Source organism: Chiloscyllium punctatum, chromosome 10 (assembly GCF_047496795.1).
Source record: "Chiloscyllium punctatum isolate Juve2018m chromosome 10, sChiPun1.3, whole genome shotgun sequence".
Lineage (NCBI taxonomy): Eukaryota > Metazoa > Chordata > Chondrichthyes > Orectolobiformes > Hemiscylliidae > Chiloscyllium > Chiloscyllium punctatum.
This window is the reverse complement of record NC_092748.1, coordinates 82,716,150-82,735,925: the sequence shown is the minus strand read 5'-3', so window position 1 is coordinate 82,735,925 and position 19,776 is coordinate 82,716,150. Positions and strand designations below refer to the sequence as shown.

At 41.4% G+C, this 19,776-nt stretch overlaps 2 protein-coding genes and 1 long non-coding RNA gene across 6 annotated transcripts in view; 1 reads left to right on the top strand and 2 right to left on the bottom strand.

Moving 5' to 3' along the window:
- The window catches only part of ccnt2a (cyclin T2a), a 29,110-nt gene extending 26,755 nt beyond the window's left edge, over nucleotides 1–2,355 (bottom strand). The window contains exon 1 of one of the 3 annotated variants that reach the window (XR_011961708.1): nucleotides 2,153–2,355. Coding sequence is in view for 2 of the 3 variants with exons in the window: in XM_072579663.1 (XP_072435764.1) it covers nucleotides 2,153–2,307 (155 nt within the window). In the remaining variant the exon portion in view is untranslated. The remainder of the gene's footprint in view (nucleotides 1–2,152) is intronic. The other 2 variants (XM_072579663.1, XM_072579664.1) reach the window with 2 other exon arrangements.
- A 60-nt stretch (nucleotides 2,356–2,415) lies between these two features.
- LOC140482346 (uncharacterized) lies at nucleotides 2,416–19,582 on the top strand. Its single transcript, XR_011961709.1, has 2 exons — nucleotides 2,416–2,898; nucleotides 18,461–19,582. It is a non-coding gene; the product is annotated as an uncharacterized lncRNA (long non-coding RNA).
- Nucleotides 6,681–19,776, bottom strand: part of acmsd (aminocarboxymuconate semialdehyde decarboxylase) — a 64,258-nt gene continuing 51,162 nt past the window's right edge. For both annotated transcript variants that reach the window (XM_072579665.1, XM_072579666.1), the window contains 3 exons: nucleotides 14,300–14,472; nucleotides 10,992–11,090; nucleotides 6,681–9,100 (listed from right to left, as the gene is read on the bottom strand). In XM_072579665.1, the coding sequence (XP_072435766.1) occupies nucleotides 9,038–9,100; nucleotides 10,992–11,090; nucleotides 14,300–14,472 (335 nt within the window). In that variant the 3' untranslated portion in view covers nucleotides 6,681–9,037. The remainder of the gene's footprint in view (nucleotides 9,101–10,991; nucleotides 11,091–14,299; nucleotides 14,473–19,776) is intronic.

The window sequence follows — 19,776 nt, the reverse complement described above, 5'->3', positions numbered from 1 at the left end:
AGCACATAACAGCAGCACAGAACAAATACCCAACTCTTCTGCACCAACCAGACATCCCAATCTGACAAAGCCTCATTTGCCACTATTTGGCCCATGTCCCTCTCAACCTTTGCTATTCATAGACCAATCCAGAAAACTTTTAAACCTCAGGCCTTTTTCTTTAAAACGTTTACCCTCTCACCTTAAATCTATGCCATCTGGTTTTGGACCTCAACATCTTAGGAAGACACCTTGGGTCTTTATTCTATCCATGCCCCTCATGAGTTTGTAAACCTCTATAAAGGTCACCCTTCAGCCTCTGACATTTCTGGGGGAAAAAGTCCCAGTCAATTCAGGCTAATTCAGTAGCATTAAATTAAACTCCTGTGGAAACCAAGTAGGACATGGAACATGCAATCTTTCAAAAAAATCTTTGATTAGATTCCCTACAGTTGCCCAACTAGTTGACAATATCCATTAAAGCATGCATATTATTTAAGACTTTAGTATAAAAGAACCTTGGTCTTTGGAATTAACTGATGTTTCCAAGAAGCAAGAGAAAGCAAACAAAAAAAGTAGCCTGAACTGTATGTCACTGTTCATTTATCTTAGTCATAATAGAATTGAAATACATCAAGTTTTTAAAAATGTAGACATGCACCAAGAATATATGATGCAGGAGACCCTCAGAATCTGTATATCTTCAATTGTTCCCATAAGACGCAATTAAAAAAGGTAGGAACAGAAATTGATTAAAGTGACCAATTTTAGCAAATGGGCAAGTTGGCCCAAAAGTTATTCAAATCGCAGTTCTGAAAGGGACATCTGAACAAAATCTTGTCTTATTCAAACATTTACTTGGAACCATGTTGTGATTCCAGTGCCTGCTAACCTGTTCACACTGCTCATAACTTCATCACTATTAGTAATGAGCATAATTATATATTTATACTTAGGAGATTTCCTATGAAGTGTGTACTTTGAACAAAGACACAGAATTAGCCAGTCACTTCTACTTGCCCACAGATTGCTTAATTATATATTATAAAATTGACATTAACATGCAAGAACCACATTTGTCATAGACTATATAGGTAATGGTAGCGTGAATTCCTTCACTAACAGAAACAAAAGATTAAATGCATCGTATTTCCTTGGTACAGGGCACGTCACCTTAACGCGAAATCATCTCAACAAATTTCTGGCTGCACACCTTTAAAAAAAGGAAACGCGCATCCATATTGTCACAAAAGTTAGATGGCATGACACGATTAGAAATACATTTTTCCTATTAACCTTAAATACTTTTCTAATTCATTTAGAAATAAAAGTCACTAGCACAAAGGCCTTTTTAATATTTACGCTCCAAAATACAAAATTAGAAGAAAAGTCAGCAATTGTAGTCCAGATAAGGATAAACTATGACCAATGATATCTGAACTAATTGACAACATTCACACAACCAAATGTCCGGGGAAAAAAAAAATCAATTACTTCCCCTCCCTCGCCCAGATATGATAATCCTCACGAATGAATCACGAATTTTATATTTTGCATAATCGACAAGCCTGCAAATATAAGTCTAAATGCTGACGCTTAGGTTTGTTCTTATCAATTAGATTGTATGACTTCAAAGCGTGGCGCCATTAGCACGATTGCCGGTCTGCTGCCGGCAGCCATGTTGTCTTTTGTGCCCTGTTGCACCTCCAGTTCCATCCTGGATCCGGGCCTCTCTACACCCCTTTTTTCCATCTAGTGAGGTGAAGATGGGCGAGAAACGGATCACCCCTAAGTTGGGGATAAGATCGCCCTGGTCTCGTAAGCGACCCAGAAACATCGGCAACCTCAGCGGGAAACCGCAAGGAAACGAGGTGCCGCCAAAAACGGCGCCTGCGAAAATGAAGCGCTCCGGCATCGGCCGGACTCCGGGCCCCGAGCCCGCTCCCGGCCACCAACTTCAGCACCGCCGACCACTTTTAAACACCGACAATTCTGCTTCCATTCGGCCACCATTCCCCCCCACCCCGTTCCTCCACCCCCCACCTTCCCTGCGGAACAGGGGGACCGCTCAGGCGCCGCCGTGTCAGGCCCGGTAGCTAGGCCTCCCGCTCCCTAACCCTTATCGCCGACATTTCTTAAGAGATCGTTTCATTTCCCCCGGCGGCAAGGATACACATTGAGCCGCTGGCCCATGTCCTGGACTAAATTGGCGGCCTGTTGCCGGTACGAGAGCTCCTTGTCGGTGTCGATCCCGCACCGCCGGGATGGCGTGTTCTCCAGCTGCTCCCGAGTGAAATACCATTTCGACGATGCGGCTGAAGCTGCCATTTACCCGACACCGCGACCAACTCCCAGCGTCGCGCAGCTCGCGCATGCGCACTGCGGCCCACAAACATGCGCGCAGACAATTACCGGAAATGAGGGCACCAACCCGATTCTTACCTCGCCGGAAGGCTGGGCTGCAATGCATGTTGGGATCTGTAGTCCGGAAGGTGTCTGGGGGGGAGGGGGAACCTGCAGTAAAATCGAGCTTTAGGGCCCCAGTAATGTTATTCTCTTCGTCTCGTTGTCTTCAAGCAACAACAAACACACGATCTGTATGATAATTCAAAGTGGATACAAATTACTTCAAAATGTGAAGTGATTCATTTTGGTATGAAAAAGAGAGAGACAATTAACGGCTCCAAAACTGCACATTCTAAAATGACAGAATTTAAAATAACAGGAAAAGCTGGAAAACACAGGAGGTTCGGTAGCATTTCTGGAGACAGACAGAGAAAATGTGCAGATCAATTATCGATTACCTTCTTGATGAAAGTGGACGGGGCGCAATGGCCTGTCGGAAATCTACATCAGAACAGAGGGGAGTATCTCAAAAAGGAGATAGTGAAAGTGCAGAGCCAGCACGTTCCTATCAAGGTGAAGAGTGAGACAAAGTTTTGATTAAATATTGAAAAATGTATAGGATTGGAGAATGTAAAAAAAAGCGACTAAAATAAATTCATAAGGCATTGGTATAGTGGGCAACGAAGATGGTTACCTCGTGATCTTGATCAGGTGGGCCAATGGGTCGAGGAGTGGCAGATGAAGTTTAATTTAGATCGGATGGAAGGGGCTGCATTTTGGAAAGGTAAATCAGGGCAAAACTTGTACACTTAACAGTAAGGTCCTGGGGAGTGTTTCTGAACAAAGGCACTTTGGAGTGTAGGTTCATAGTTCCTTGAAAGTAGAGTTTCTGGTAGATAGGATAGTTAAGAAGGCTTTTCTTTATTGGTCAATGCATTGAGTATACGAGTTGAGAGATATTGCAGCTGCACAGGTTAAGCCACTTTTGAAATATTGTGTGAAATTTGGTCTCTCTCCTATAGGAAGGACGTTGTAAAACATGAAAGGATTCAGAAAAGATTTACAAAGACGTTGCCAGGGTTGGAGAGTTTGAACTATAGGAAGAGGCTGATTAGGCTGGGGCTGTTTTCCCTGGAGTGTCAGAGGCTGAGGGGTGACCTTCTGGAGGTTTATAAAATCATGAGGGGCATGGAGAAGATAATTAGACAAGGACTTTTCCCTGGGGTGGGTGAGTCCAGGACTCGAGAGCATAGGTTTAGGGTGAGAGGGGAAAGATATAATAGAGACCTAAAGGGCAACCTTTTCACGCAGTTGGTGCTTGTTTGGAATGAGCTCCAGAGAGAGGCTGGTACAAATACAACATTTAAAAGGCATCTGGATGGATAAATGAACAGGAAGGATTTATAAGGATATGAGCCAAGTGCTGGCAAATGGGACTAGGTTAATTTAGGACATCCAGTTGGCATGGACATGTTTCTGTGCTGTACATCTCTGTGACTCTATGACTTCTCCCCAAGAACTGTGCAGTGGTCACTCTTATTGATTCTGTCCTGGACAGATGCATTTGTGGCAGGCAGATTGGTGGGCTGAGGTTAAGTATGTTTTTTTTCCTCTTGTTAGTTCCCTAATTGCTGTAGAACCATTCTGGCAGCTATGTCCTTTTGGATTTGAGGCTTTGTGATGGACATTTAAGCCCCACACCCAGAGTACATTCTGTGTCCTTGACATCTCAGTGCCTCCTCCAAGTGTTCTTAAACATGGAGCAGTACAGATTCCTGGAGTGTGGGGGTTGTGGCAGTGGTGGGGAGGCTCTGGAATCATGTACAGGTCATTACAATAGTTTTCTTTTCCTGAAGTTGGTTAGTGATCCAGATGTTTTATGACAATTGCTTCATCGTCCTCATAACTTGTTTTATTCCATATCTTTTATTGAATTCAAATTCCACTATCTGGCACAGTGGGATTCAAACCCAGGTCAGCAGTACATTACATGTGTCTCTGGATTACTAATACAGAAAAAAACTACTTCGTCGCCTGGATAGATCAGATTCCTGTACTTGTATGTATGGTGTGTCACAATATTTTTCCTTTCCTGTATGTTCTTACATGATTAGACAACTCATTTAGGGTACTAGTATCAGTGCTCGGTAAAGTGGGGACGATATCATTGTGAAGGTCTGCACCTGAACCACACTGGGGTCAGTGTTCTTGAAAATCAGATAACTAGGGAACAAGAGAGGGCTTTAAATTAAACAATGAGGTGAAGGGTCAAGTTTGGGTAGATACAGCAAATCAAGGAATATAGTCAAGCCAGGAGAGCAAAATAGTAATGTGAGTATTAAGAGTCAGAATATGGCATGAAGGGATAGGAAGAATAAACCTAAAAATACATCAACAGTCAAGAGTAGATGTTAGAATAGAGTAGTAGAGTTGGGACAGCACGGTGGCTCAGTGGTTAGCACTGCTGCTTCATAGCACTAGGGATCCAAGTTTGATTCTAGCCTTGGGCGACTGTCTGTGTGGAGTTTGCACATTCTCCCTGTGTCTGTGTGGGTTTCTTCCCACATTCCAAAGGTGTGCAGGTTAGGTGAATTGGCCTTTCTAAATTGCCCGTAGTGTTAGGTGCATTACTCAGAGAGAAATGGGTCTGGGTGTTAGGCCGAAGGGCCTGTTTCCACAATGTAAGGAATCTAATCTAATCTTAAAAAAAAAGTTTATCTGAACATGCATAGTATTTGTAACAAAATAAATGAATTGAATCCACATATCGAAGTAAATATGATCTGATTGCTGTTACAGAGATGGGGCTGCATGATGACAAGGATTCCATCCTGAACATTGAGGGAATATATGACATTTAAGAAAAATAGGAAGCTAGATAAAGGCACAGGAACAGCGCTGCCTGGTAGAAAGCAGAGTACGCATAAATAGGTCTTTGTCCAATTGACAAGATGTAGTGAGTAAAGTATTGCAGGGATTTGTTGTTGGGCCCTCTGTTTTTTGCAATTTATATCAAAAGTTTTGATGAGGGGTATAAATACAAGGTAGCTAAATTCAAGGATGACAGAAAGATGGGAAAGAAATTATGTGTTAAGAGCACATGAAGCTGCAAGATGGATAGGAATAACCTGAATGAATGGGTAAAATCTGGCAGATGGAATACAATGTGGCAAACAAAAATGTTGTTCACTTTGGCAGGAATGATATTACTTTAGAGTATTACTTAAATGGAGAACCATTACAGAATTCTAAAGTATAGAAAGATCCAGGTGTTCTAGTGCATGACTCATTAAAAGTCAGCATGCAAGCAAAGGAGGTTATTAAGAGTAGATTAGATTACTTTACAGTGTGGAAACAGGCCCTTCGGCCCAAGAAGTCCACACCGACCCGCCGAAGCGTAACCCACCCATACCCCTACATTTACCCCTTACCTAACACTATGGGCAATTCAGCATGGCCAATTCACCTGACCTGCACATCGTTGGACTGTGGGAGGAAACCGGAGCACCCGGAGGAAACCCACGCAGACACGGGGAGAACGTGCAAACTCCACACAGTCAGTCGCCTGAGGCAGGAATTGAACCCAGGTCTCTGGCGCTGTGAGGCAGCAGTGCTAACCACCGTGCCGCCCATTTGGATGTTATTGGATGTTATCGTTTATTGCAAGAGAAGTTGAACATATCAGTAAAGATGTTTTGTTTCAATTATACAAGATATCGGTCAGACCATCTGACCAGAATTCTTATCTCCTTTTCTAAGAGAGAATATAAGATAGCATGATGTAAATGCAATGTAAATGTAAAGGCAGTTCAAAGTAAATTTACTAGATTGGTATCTGGAATGACTGGGTTATCACGAGTTAGGTTGAACAGGATGGGCCTGTGCCTACAGAAGTTTAGGGGAATAAGGAGTAACTTAATTGAAATATGTTACATCCTGATGGAAAGGTTAAGTGGTCATTGAATAAACATATGGATGATAATGGAATAGTGTAGGTTAGATGGGCTTTAGACTGGTTTCACGGATCGGTGCAACATTGAGGGCCGAAGGGCCAATACTGCGCTGTAATGTTCTATGAAGGATGTAGAAAAGATGTTTTCTCTTGTGGATGAACACTAGGGGATCGTTTTGAAATGTAAAAATCTCCCTTTTAGGACGGAAATGGGTAGAATTATTTTGTCTGACAGAATTGCACACTTTGGAACTCTGCCTCAGAAAATGGTGAGTGAGGCAGGGTCATTGGTTCACACACAAGGGTTAAAACAGAATAAACTAGGCGTACTCAATTACATATATTAATTATAGGAAATATATATTAAATTGATACTTCTTAATAATTCTTACAATTTTGTCAGTAGCAGTAATTTAAAACTTATGTTATGATTAAATATTAACTTGCTCCACTATTTGCCAGGAGAATAACTAAAACGAGCTTTGTAGATTACTTAAAAACTTCTGCTGTTGAAGTAAATTACAAGAACTACTACAATGCAGATGACTCAAGTGATCAGTATCTTGTCATATTTCGTAGCCAATGGATCCAACTTGCACAGTCAGGGGAACTCACTGCCACCGTTCTCTCTAAATAGCCCTTTGCTGTGCACAGCGTATATTGTACTATGTGCGCGGTCCCTTTAAAGAAACAGCTGTTGGTTGGTGCATGCCTTGCTTGTCCTTTACCCTGCTTTTTCCCAGCTGTCGCACAACTTCTAGGAAACATTGCAGTATTCATTGAACTCCATGTGCCTTGTGCTAACATGCACCTCTGACATTCTGCTGGCTTAAAACCAAAAATCACACTCTTGGAAGGCAAGGCTTTAGAGAGCGTATGTTGCAGATTCTCTAAGCTGCTAATGGTGTAAGGAATTCCAAACAAAAGTGATGCATTAGAAGTGTTTACATTTAGGAAAGGAAACATTGTTTACAATGTCAAGAACAAGGGTTATAAAAGCAATATTAAATGTAAGCAATTGATAATAAAGGGCAGAGGTGACATATTTAAACAGCTTTGGAGTTTGTGTAGTTCATGTCCAAGGTTACTAGTAGAAGCAACCTCTATTTCAATATCTGATTGGATAGGGAGACAATGGATTGGAGGAAAGGGTGAGAGAGGTAAAGGCATTTGAAACTATTTGTTTGGATGGTTGGTAAATGGCAGCACAAACTGGTCCTGCTGAACAACCTTCCTCCAGATAGTAACTTCTATGTTCTAAGTCTTTTGTTTAAAAACGATATAAATATTCTGTGTTGAATGTAAGCATTTCATTGATGCCCACATATAGTGTCTGGGTACTTTAAATACATGACTTTATGCTACTGTAATTGTGCAATAAGACGTGAAAGACCTAATAGTTTTAGTAGATAGCATTTTGTGTTTTATGGGGATATTCACATTTCTGGCATCAGTGTGGTTGGGATAGGGACAGTTTGGCACCTGACCTCTGGACAGTCCTCAATATACAGGTTGATTCCATCTCTTTAAAGTGGTTACTTTAAAATTAATATTGATATTTAACAATAACTACTTTCATCTACTCACAGATAGATAAGGGTGAGCAGAACTGGCCTATATTTTACAAATATAAAATTTTAAAATTTAGTTGTTCTTTGTGGAGTTTTGCTGTTTTTCTGAGTAGTATGCAAATTTTCACAAATATTTCTACCATTGGTTTCTGTTACAGCTGCTCCATATACAGATTATGTTAAAATTGCCTTCCTAATACATTGCTGGTTTTTTTTCTGTTCAATCATCATTAAAAATATGTTAGGAACCGATTCTTCGTGAAGTTACCATGATGAGGCGATGCAGATGTTAAATACTCTGTCATTTTTTTTAAACACGCCTGTTTTGTATTGAAAAGCCAAGTGTAGGGTATTTTATAGAATTTATTTAGGGTCATTTTTCTCCAGAATAAAGAGCTGGGAAGTATCTCCGTTAAAGATGTAATGAAAGAAAATGTACATTTATATGTTGTCTTTTACCAGGTTAGAATTTTCCAAAGCTGCTTTTAGTGAATGAAGTATTTCTGAGGTGCAATGTCTAATGCAATGCCAGAAACATGAAAACTAATTTGTATGCAGCAAAGTCTCACAAACAGCGATTAAATAATGGTCAGATAAACTGTATTTATGATGTTGATTGAGGGATAAATATTGCTCAGGGCTCAAGGGATTGCTCTTTCTTCAAAATAATGCTTTGAGACATTGGCCTGAGAGGGCAAATAGAAATCTCATTTAACACCTTATTTAAAAAAATTAAACAAGATTCCCAAAATAGGTTTTATAATACCAGTAAATGTGAACATTGGAAATTAGGAGAAAAAGTTAACCAGACATTCTGGAATTCAACTTTTACAGACAAGAAATGTTTGCAAATATAGAATTTTTAAATATAATTGTTGTTCTCCATAGAGGTTTGCTGTTTCTGTTCGCAGTATGCAACTTTTGACTAAACATTTGAAATTGATGATAAAGAATTAAGGACTTTAAAGACTGCTTCTGTTGGTCAACACAAGTCAGAGCTGTTTCACAGTAAACAATTAAAATAAACAGGGTTAGATGTTAATTTTAAAATCGTAGTCATCTTATCCTATAAACTGAATTACACAATTTCATTTTGGAAGGTGATTATATCGAGTGCCAAATCCAACTATGTCTCAAACAGTATAGATATTTCTGACCGGACGAATAAAATACATTAAAACGTGATGCATCAAATAAACTGTTTCTTTTCAAAGCCAAGGAACTCCAGTGCATTTTTGGCGAGGAGCTTATCCTGAAAGACAAATGAAACCATTTCATGATAAATTTGAAAGATTTCTCATTTATATGGATTTAACTTTTATTCAGACCATATTTGTTGGATGGTTGTGTTTTCCCACTCTTCCATCTGAAGATTTGATGGGGAATGTATTCCTACCAATACTTGCTGCACATTTAATATTTAGCATAGTATTAACTAGCTAAGGATGAAAGATTTGCTTCCAACTGGGGAGGAAGTTGCACTTCAGAGAACTGCTGGTCCGTTGAATGACTGGCAGTTTTGTAGCCCAGCTTCGCCAAGTTGAAGCGGTGGGAGAATAGCCAATCCTGACAAACAGGGGGTAATGAAGACCAGACTGACAGTAAGTTGAGTGCACCATGGGCAAGTGTGATCTGGGGCTGGTGCCTTTACAGCTGCAGGGACCCGTGAACCTGTACCAGGTTCACGGACCCGAAACATTGACATGCTTTCTATCTCCACAGATACTGCCAGACCTGCTGAGTTTCTCCAGCTATTTCTGTTTTTCTTTCAGGGGTGCTACTGCGTTTGTCTTGGAAGGAAGTGGTTTGTCAAAACCAAAATCACTCCGATTAACTTGCAGCCAATCTAATGTTTACTTTGCCTATCATCTGCAGCAGTGCAAAGGCTGTAACAGCAACTTTGTCTGAAACACTCCATATACTGAATCTTTAAAAAAAAGGCTTCCAAAATTCCAACAAATGCAACCACTGTCCCTGTTTGAGCAGGACCTGTTGAACATTTTTCTTTGGTACTAATGAATTTTGATACTGGATTTATGTGAGTGAATTTTCAGTATTTGCCTTTTTGTGTCAGTTATTTATTTATAGAGGTTTGACTTATTATGAGGAAAGTTGGACAGCAGGGATTTGATTGGGTTGGATTGTCCAATGGAGATGATTGGATTGTGAGGTGATTTACACCAAACTTGAAGTGGGGAGAGGCAGAACACAGCAGTCAGTTTCCTAAACTAAGGAGAACTGTACATGAAATTTACAGATCAGTAATACTGAAAACAAATTAATCCAAATAACATCTCATAAGAATGTTAATTTTCTCAATAATTACATGTCTACCAGCACTAATTAATATTCTGCCTGAGGTGAGTGGATGACCCGTGTGTATCCAAATATGCCTCTATCAAATAGGAGAATGGTGTGCTGAATTGAGTTGAGGTGCCAGTCTTAAAATCAATTCTGTTTACTAACCATCCTTTTCCAATATACCCATTTTCAGGGGTGAAATTTTCCTTTTATATTTGAAAACCAAAGGAGCACATAAGCAACTGACCTGAATGTAATTTGGAACATTGTTCAAGACTGATAGTAAATTTTTAAGTCTTCCTAAACTGAGTCAGCATTAAGGATGGAAAGTAGCAATTGACTTTCTAAGTATTAATCAAGATGTTTCTGCACTGTAGTTAATATTCAGATAATAATATGTCAGCTTGGTTCAGTTGGCATCATCATTCTTTGAGTTAGGAGCTGGTAGACTAAAATTCCAGTCCAAATGTGATCACATTCTAATTTGTCACTTCAGTGCAGTATGAAGTATTACATTGCTAAATTGGAGCCAAGAGACTGGAGAAATGTCAGAGTGGGAGTTGTATATGTCAGGAGTCCATCTTAAATCTAAGATGAGGAAAAGTTGCATCTGGGATACAGAGAGCAGAATAAAGGCTCAAGCGTGATCAGGGTGGAAGTTTGACAGGGGGACAGAGAATTATCACAGTGGCCGAAAATTGGAATTCCTTTTCAATAATCCAGCTGGCCTATGATGCTATTGTTGTTAGGATGGGGTAGTTACCACTAATGTAGACATGTAGTATTATCATATTATGCACACACAATGCTTTGAATAATGCAGATCTCAACATTAATCTTACTTTAAGTTCATCACTGAATTCTTCCATAGATTCGATAAGAGTTCCTGGTTTCAGTTCTCCCAGTGGGAATGGATAATCTGTCCCCAGCATCACCCTGTCCTAAACACAAGAGACAGTTATTGGGATCATGTATAAAATTGATTATTTTACAGATAAAGGTTTTAGTACATTGTTCAAGAGAAAAAGTGCTGTAGAATCCAAAAATTTGAAGTTAAAACAGAAAATGCTGTAAATACACAGGCCAACCAAACATCTCCTTTCAGCCTACAAGTGTGATGTGTGAGATTCTGGTTTTCTGTGTAATTTTCAGTTGGTTTGTGTTCAACTAAGTGAGTCACCTTGATATCACAGACGTAAGAGCATTGCTTCTTATTTGATGTTAGCACAATAGTATCTAGTTTCAGGAACAAATCTACTATTATTTTTATTTCACTCCTGTGACACACTTATTCAGGCTTATGATGAGTCATTGATTTTGATTTGGGGAATAATCACACCTTCAGTACATCACAAAGATATTATCCTAAGCAGGTTCATAATCTATGTAGCCAAAGGCAGAGCTTTATGGGAGTAAGCCTCAGCGTGGTTTCAAACTTAGAGTCATAGAGATGTACAGCATGGAAACAGACCCTTCGGTCCAACCGGTCCATGCCAATCAGATATCCCAACCCCATCTAGTCCTACCTGCCAGCGCCCTGCCCATATCCCTCCAAACCCTTCCTATTCATAGACCCATTCAAATGCCTCTTAAATGTTGCAACTGTACCAGCCTCCACACATCCTCTGACTGCTTATTCCATACACGCACCACCCTCTGCGTGAAAAAGTTGCCCCTTAGGTCTCTTTTATATCATTCCCCTCTCACCCTAAACTTATGCCCTCTAGTTCTGGACTCCCCGACTCCAGGGAAAAGACTTTGTCCATTTATCCTATCCATGCCCCTCATAATTTTGTAAACCTCTATAAGGTCATCACTCAGCCTCCGACGCTCCAGGGAAAACAGCCCCAGCCTGTTTCAGTCTCTCCCTATAGCTCAAATCCTCCAATCATGGCAACATCCTTGTAAATCTTTTCTGAACCCTTTCGAGTTTCACAACATCTTTCCGATAGGAAGGAGACCAGAATTGCACGCAATATTCCAACCGTGGCCTAACCAATGTCCTGTACAGCCGCAACATGACTTCCCAGCTCCTGTACTCATTACTCTGACCAATAAAGGAAAGCATACCAAACACCTTTTTCACTATCCTATCTACCTGCAACTCCACTTTCAAGGAACTATGAACCTGCACTCCAAGGTCTCTTTGTTTAGCAACACTCCCGAGGACCTTACCATTAAATGTATAAGTCCTGCTAAGATTTGCTTTCCCAAAATGCAGCACCTTGCGTTTATCTGAAATAAACTCCATCTGCCACTTCTCAGCCCATTGGCCCAACAAGGACTTACGCCTATTTATGGTATCCAAGATTGACTCTCAAGAGTATGAAGTGACTTCAGCCAGAGTAAAGTCTGCACCTGATAATGTCAAAGCCATTCATGTACTTCACCCTTATATAAATGTGAAAGAATTGTCATTTTCCTCAGTATTACAATCGTTTCTATCATAACCTGTCTCTAAGCACTCAGATAATGGGGTCTACTTGAAAGTTATTGCAAAAGGATACATGATGGAAATAGACAATTACACAGCAAACAACATTTTAAATGTTAAAGGCAAACAACATCTGTGGTAGACTTTTTCAACCCACATGCAAAAGCTTTTGTCACAACTGGTACAGCAGGAACTACGATAGGAACTGTCTTTTCCCAGTGCATTGAAGGAAGAGAAATCCATTGACAGAAACTGCAGGCAAATACTCTACTGGAGAACAGGAAGCACTGGCCTGCATATTCACTTGTGATCATTAGCTTGTATTCCCAAGTAGAAAATCCACCTCTGCATTGACTGCTAAGTGCTGACTTTGTTAGTCTGTCAGTATCTGATCATTGATATCTCTGCATCTGCTGATGGTCAGATCTTATTCATTAGTATGACTTGAGGTCAAGTATCTCACACGACTCACAAACAAGTTGATCACATAGAACATCAACCTCAATTTTACAGTTCTAAATGCAGATGAAAGATACTTCCATTTAGATTAGATTACTTACAGTGTGCAAACAGGCCCTTCGGCCCAACAAGTCCACACTGACCCTTCGAAGAGCAACTCACCCAGACCCATTCCCCTACATTTACCCCTTCACCTAACACTACGGGCAATTTAGCATAGCGAATTCACCTAACCTGCACATTTTTGAACTGTGGGAGGAAACTGGAGCACCCAGAGGAAACCCACTTCTCAACGCTGATTTCTGTACTTAGGAAAAACAGGCAAACTGAACACTAAAAATCAACATGACACGTGTTTATTGTTGTGGAAGGTTTAATTTAAAGTAAGGTTTTTAATTTGTCAAAAGGAAAAGGTCCAATTGTTCAGTGTTTGACTATGATCTGGTGATTGATCTAATCTCTTTGATAATGATTGGTGACTGATCTAGTCTCAGTGTACTTGATTGGTTAAGTCCGGGTATTGACTTTGAGTTTCCATTAAATAGAGAAGCTGCTGGATCCTGGAGCTGGGATAAGCATGAGGGTAAACATTTTGTGATTGCATGGATATTTTAAAACTTTTCTATATAAACATGTTACACATTTTGAAAGTGGTGTTATACCTAAATTTGAAATGTATAAAAATTACAACACTTGAAATTTAATTCATCATCTTGTTCCCAATCTAACCTCTGTCCTCACCCTCCTGCAGTGTTTCAATGAGGCTCAAGGTAAACTAAGAGCAACAACACTTCACCTTTTCATTAGATATTTTACAGAAAATAAACATTGAGTTTGACAATTTTAGATAATAACTTCTGCCACCATTTTGTTTCAATTTTTTTCTTTTTATTTGACAGAAGCTGTTCATGATTCTGCCATTCATACCTCAGCTAGAAATGACTTCCTTTATTTGACTTGTGCCATTGCCACGCCCTTTTGCAGAAATCATGTCTGCCTTCATCCGATCACAGACCTTTTTGTTCTTTTCCACTCACCATTACTTTCAGTGCCTCTGTATTGGCTGAAAACCTATTACATCTGTATCTTTTTAATTGAAATGTTAACTCTTTCTCTCCCTACTTGTGAGACTGGCAGTGTACTTTCAACACTTTCTGTTTTTATTTGAACATTATAACTTTTTAGTCATTGTACAGATTAACCTTCAATTTGAGCAATGGGCTGTGAACAAAAATGTGACAAAATATCCAAACTCACTTTCCCTATCACTTCCACCAACATCTTTAGTGCAAGTGGATCATGTACTAATGAGTCTGTGTAAAAATGGTTCAGGTACTTTCGAGGGTTTGCCTTGTTGTCCCTTGCACACAAGTCAGGGCGGACGTTGAATCCATGTTCAATCCTACCAATGGTGTATGGAAAAGCACCACCTATACAGGAAAAAAAGATGAAGAGAACTTTCTTGCTTTTTTTTCCACAGTTATGCAAAAAAATCATTAATATTAAAGTGCTGATATCAAAATATCTCCATACGGATATTTAAATTTTAAATGATAAATGTTATAAAACAGATTAACAAATATGCACATAGTAAAACAAAGCTCTTGTAGTTTGCACTGCTGACGCCAAACGCCAACTCGAGGACACCTCTTCCTACTGCCACCTAGACCATGACCCCACCCTCCATCACCAAACCATCATCTCCCAGACCTTACAGAACCTCATCACCTCAGGAGATCTCCTACCCACAGCTTCCAACCTCATAGTCCGGGAACCCCGCATTGCCCGGTTCTACCTCCTTCCCAAGATCCACAAACCTGGCCAACCCATTGTCTCAGCATGCTCCTGCCCCACTGAACTCATCTCTACCTACCTCGACACTGTCCTATCCCCCCTAGTCCAGGAACTCCCCACATACGTTCGAGACATCACCAACGCCCTCCACCTCCTCCAAGACTTCCGTTTCCCCGGCCCCCAACGCCTCATCTTCACCAATCCAATCCTTCTACACCTCCATCCGCCATGACCAGGGCCTCCAAGCCCTCCATTTTATTCCTCTCCAGATGTTCCCAACAGTACCCCTCCACCGACACACTCATTCGTTTGGCCGAACTGGTCCTCACCCTTAACAATTTCTCCTTTGAATCCTCCCACTTCCTCCACTCCAAAGGGGTAGCCATAGCCACACATATGGGCCCCAGCTATGCCTGTCTCTTTGTTGGCTATGTAGAACAGTTGATCTTCCGTAATTACACTGGCACCATTCCCCACCTCTTCCTCCGCTACATCGATGACTGCATTGGCGCCACCTCGTGCTCCCGCGAGGAGGTTGAGCGATTTATTAACTTCACCAACGCATTCCACCCTGACCTTAAATTTACCTGGACCATCTCTGACACCTCCCTCCCCTTCCTGAATCTCTCCATCTCCATTAATGACGACCGACTTGACACTGACATGTTTTACAAACCCACCGACTCCCACAGCTACCTGGATTACACCTCTTCCCACCTCTTGCAAAAATGCTATCCCGTATTCCCAATTCCTCCACCTCTGCCGTATCTGCTCCCAGGAGGACCAGTTCCACCACAGAACACATCAGATGGCCTGCTTCTTTAGAGACCGCAATTTCCCTTCCCACGTGGTTAAAGATGCCCTCCAACGCATCTCGTCCACATCCCGCACCTCCGCCCTCAGACCCCACCCCTTCAACCGTAACAAGGACAGAACGCCCCTGGTGCTCACCTTCCACCCTACCAACCTTCGCATAAACCAAATCATCCGCTGACATTTCCGCCACCTCCAAACAGACCCCACCACCAGGAATATATTTCCCTCCCCACCCCTTTCCGCCTTCCGCAAAGACCATTTCCTCCTTGACTACCTGGTCAGGTCCACGCCCCCCCTACAACCCACCCTCCTATTCTGGCACTTTCCCCTGCCACCGCAGGAACTGTAAAACCTGCGCCCACACCTCCTCCCTCACCTCTATCCAAGGCCCTAAAGGAGCCTTCCACATCCATCAAAGTTTTACTTACACATCCACTAATATCATTTATTGTATCCGTTGCTCCCGATACAGTCTCCTCTACGTTGGGGAGACTGGGCGCCTCCTAGCAGAGCGCTTTAGGGAACATCTCCGGGACACCCGCACCAATCAACCACACCGCCCCCATGGCCCAACGTTTCAACTCCCCCTCCCACTCTGCTGAGGACATGGAGATCCTGGGCCTCCTTCACCGCCGCTCCCTCACCACCAGACGCCTGGAGGAAGAACGCCTCATCTTCCGCCTCGGAACACTTCAACCCCAGGGCATCAATGTGGACTTCAACAGCTTCCTCATTTCCCCTTCCCCCACCTCACCTGAGTTCCAAACTTCCAGCTCAGCACTGTCCCCATGACTTGTCCGACTTGCCTATCTCCTTTTCCACCTATCCACTCCACCCTCTCCTCCCTGACCTATCACCTTCATCCCCTCCCCCACTTACCCATTGTACTCTATTCTACTTTCCCCCCACCCCCACCCTCCTCTAGCTTATCTCTCCACGCTTCAGACTCACTGCCTTGATTCCTGATGAAGGGCTTTTGCCCGAAACGTCGATTTCGCTGCTCCTTGGATGCTGCCTGAACTGCTGTGCTCTTCCAGCACCACTAATCCAGAATCTTGTAGTTCATAGTCTATTACTTTAGTTAACCAAAACAATTTTGTTCTTTGATACCAAGATGCTACTTAATGATTCATTTTGTTGCAATTTCTGTAATTTTGTACAGTAATGAATCTGCAAATAGCTCCCAACTGGCTCATACAAACATGACATTTCCACATTGAAGGTATAATCATTAAAAAAAATTGCAACGTATTTATTGAAAGAGGTTGATTTTGGAAAGGCAGGTTAGCTTTTAAATTTAGAAAGTTTCTGCTTTGAGATTCCACTTAATTAAACTCGTTCAAACAAATTTAACTACTTGGTACACATCATAAGGCAGAAATATATGCCATAAAGCTTCATAGCCACCTTTCTTGCATTTTGCAACTTTATCTAACTGAAGTCTAGCCTAGAACTTGATTTCCTGGTATTAAGTCTGATGCTTGGAGAACTTGTATTGGAAGAAGTTAGTACAACATCTTGGATCTTTCTGTGGCCTTTATAACTATCAATGTGATGATTGTGAGATATCTTTCATCTTTAAAGTTGTATTTAGATGCAGCAGTTGTTTCGCTATATGGGTACATCCAAACAAGTTCAATATGTATCAGTGTGAAATGGTTTTGCTTTTACATTGACAATAAATCGATTTCAAAGCAAAGCCTTTCCAAGAAATTCCATTCAATTTTAAGCAGATCTGGATTCTATATTTTTAGGTTGAGATTTAGTTTGCTTAACTAGGGTAGTTCTAGAGGCTGTTTGCAATACATACTGTTAGTCCAACAAACCCGGAAAGCCACCCAAAACACAATACCTTGGACAGAAGTTATTTTGTGCTATCAGGTTGTATTACAAACTAATTCAATTTCTAACCCCCACTGAATTATCAAGAAGCCACCAGCCAACAATCAAAGATTGATTAGAAGTAATACCTCAAATTATGTTGTAATTAAAGAGTAAGTAATTAACAATCAGCTGTTAAAGGCTAGATTATGTATATTGTTTCTAATATACTCCCTGTACATACTTGCACTTTAGAAGTGCTATGAAAAGCAAGCAATGGGAGTGGGAGAGAAATAATTGACATATCTACTCTTTTCATGTGTAGATTAGAGTGATGCTGGAAAAGCACAGCAGGTCAGGCAGCATCCGAGGAGCAGGAAAATCGACGTTTCGGGCAAAAGTCCTTAGTCTTATCATCAAGACTGCTATTAGAGCATCAAAAAATGTTAATTTATATCTGTATCTGTTTTTAAAACAAAATCACAGTCCAACAAGGCTGCTATAACCATGTAATAGGACAAGACTGTCTGAAGTCACCGTCAGTCAGACAATCTATGTTGAAGTATCGATAAAAAGGGGAGCCGGAAAAGCACAGCATGTCAGACAGCATCGGTGGAGCAGGAAAGTTGACATTTTGGGTCAGAACCCCTCGTTGGTTTGGAGGGGGTGAGGGACCTCAGAAATAAATAGAGGGGGTGGGGCTGGGGAAAGGTAGGTGGGATGGTGATAGGTGGATGCAGGTAGGGGTTATTGTGATTTGTCAGTGGGAAGGGTGGGATGGTTAGATGAGCTCCTTTTCCCCCTCCCCAGTCATGACCCAAAATGTTGACCTTTCTGCTCCTCCGATGTGTGACCTGCTCTGCCTTTACAGCTCCACATTTTATTGACTCTGATTTCTAGCATCTGCAGTCCTTACTACCTTCAAGTATGCTGAAATATCTTTTGATCGGGCTGGAATGCTAACTATTGTGTTTTAATCTTCTACAGACGTGATCCTGTCCAAGAAAAAAAGCTTATGGAATTGCAAGTTATACCCATCCCTACAAGATGTACTAATGGCTTTCCACTTTTCCCCTGAAATGGGTGCACACACTTGCCTGTTTAGAATGCAGGTTTTTGTTGTAAAGTTGTTTATGGAATGTGGGTGTAACTGTCTAGATCAGCATTAGTTGTCTAGCCCTGAATGCCTATCCTCTCCTCCTCCTTGACCTATCACCTTCATCTCCTCCCCCACTCACCCACTGTACTCTATGCTACTCTCTCCCCACCCCCACCCTCCTCTAGCTTATCTCTCCATGCTTCAGGCTCACTGCCTTTATTCCTGATGAAGGGCTTTTGCCCGAAACGTCGATTTCGCTGCTCGTTGGATGCTGCATGAACTACTGTGCTCTTCCAGCACCACTAATCCTGAATGCCTATTAGGCAAGTTAACAGTCAAGCATATGGCAATGCATCTGGAGTCACATCAGGTAAGGAAGGCAGATTTCTTTCCCTAAAAGACATTAGTGCAACAATTGAATTCTTACAACAGTCCACAATAGTTACATGATTGTATTAGGCTAGCTTTTCATTCCAGATTTGAATTGAATCCAAATTTCGTCCCCTGTCTATGGGACAAACACATCGACCTGGACCCAATATACCGGCCACTACAGCGGACAGCTCGAACTGACAACCGGAAGCGGCAGAGACAGGCCACTATAATTGCCGGAGGAAACAGCACAGAAGCGCTTCACAGGAGGCTCCCAAGTACTGAGGATGTCACCTAGACAGGGGACGAAACGTTTGCAAGACAAATTCCCAGCTCAGCGAACAGAACCACAACAACTATCTCAAAGGTAGCTGTTTTTCCTCCCCAGGAGGCATGGTCACAAGACTCCATAGTAATGAACACAACTGCCTTTTTAATTATAAAATTCTGAAATAGCAGACATGTTGAAGGAGTTTGTTTCTCCATAGCACATGACAAAACATACACCCTAGCTCCAGCTATGATGGAAAAGCTTCTGATCTGTAAAAAACAGCCAGCAATCTGTGCAAGTAAAGGCCTTTCATCAAGACAGTGCAGTTCTGTTTTAACTTAATAAACTTGGATAGTCATTAAATCAGTTTCCTAATTTGCCTGACAGTTATTTCTGTTGATTCTGCACACTAATGTAATCAAAACAAGTGAATCATAGTTTGCTACAGGAATCAATGTCATAGTCAGTTATATTTAGACATTCCCATGCCCTGAAAAAGTTGAGATACTGTCCTGTACATACGCAGCACTGTGCAATAAATCACTGAAGGTAACAGATATA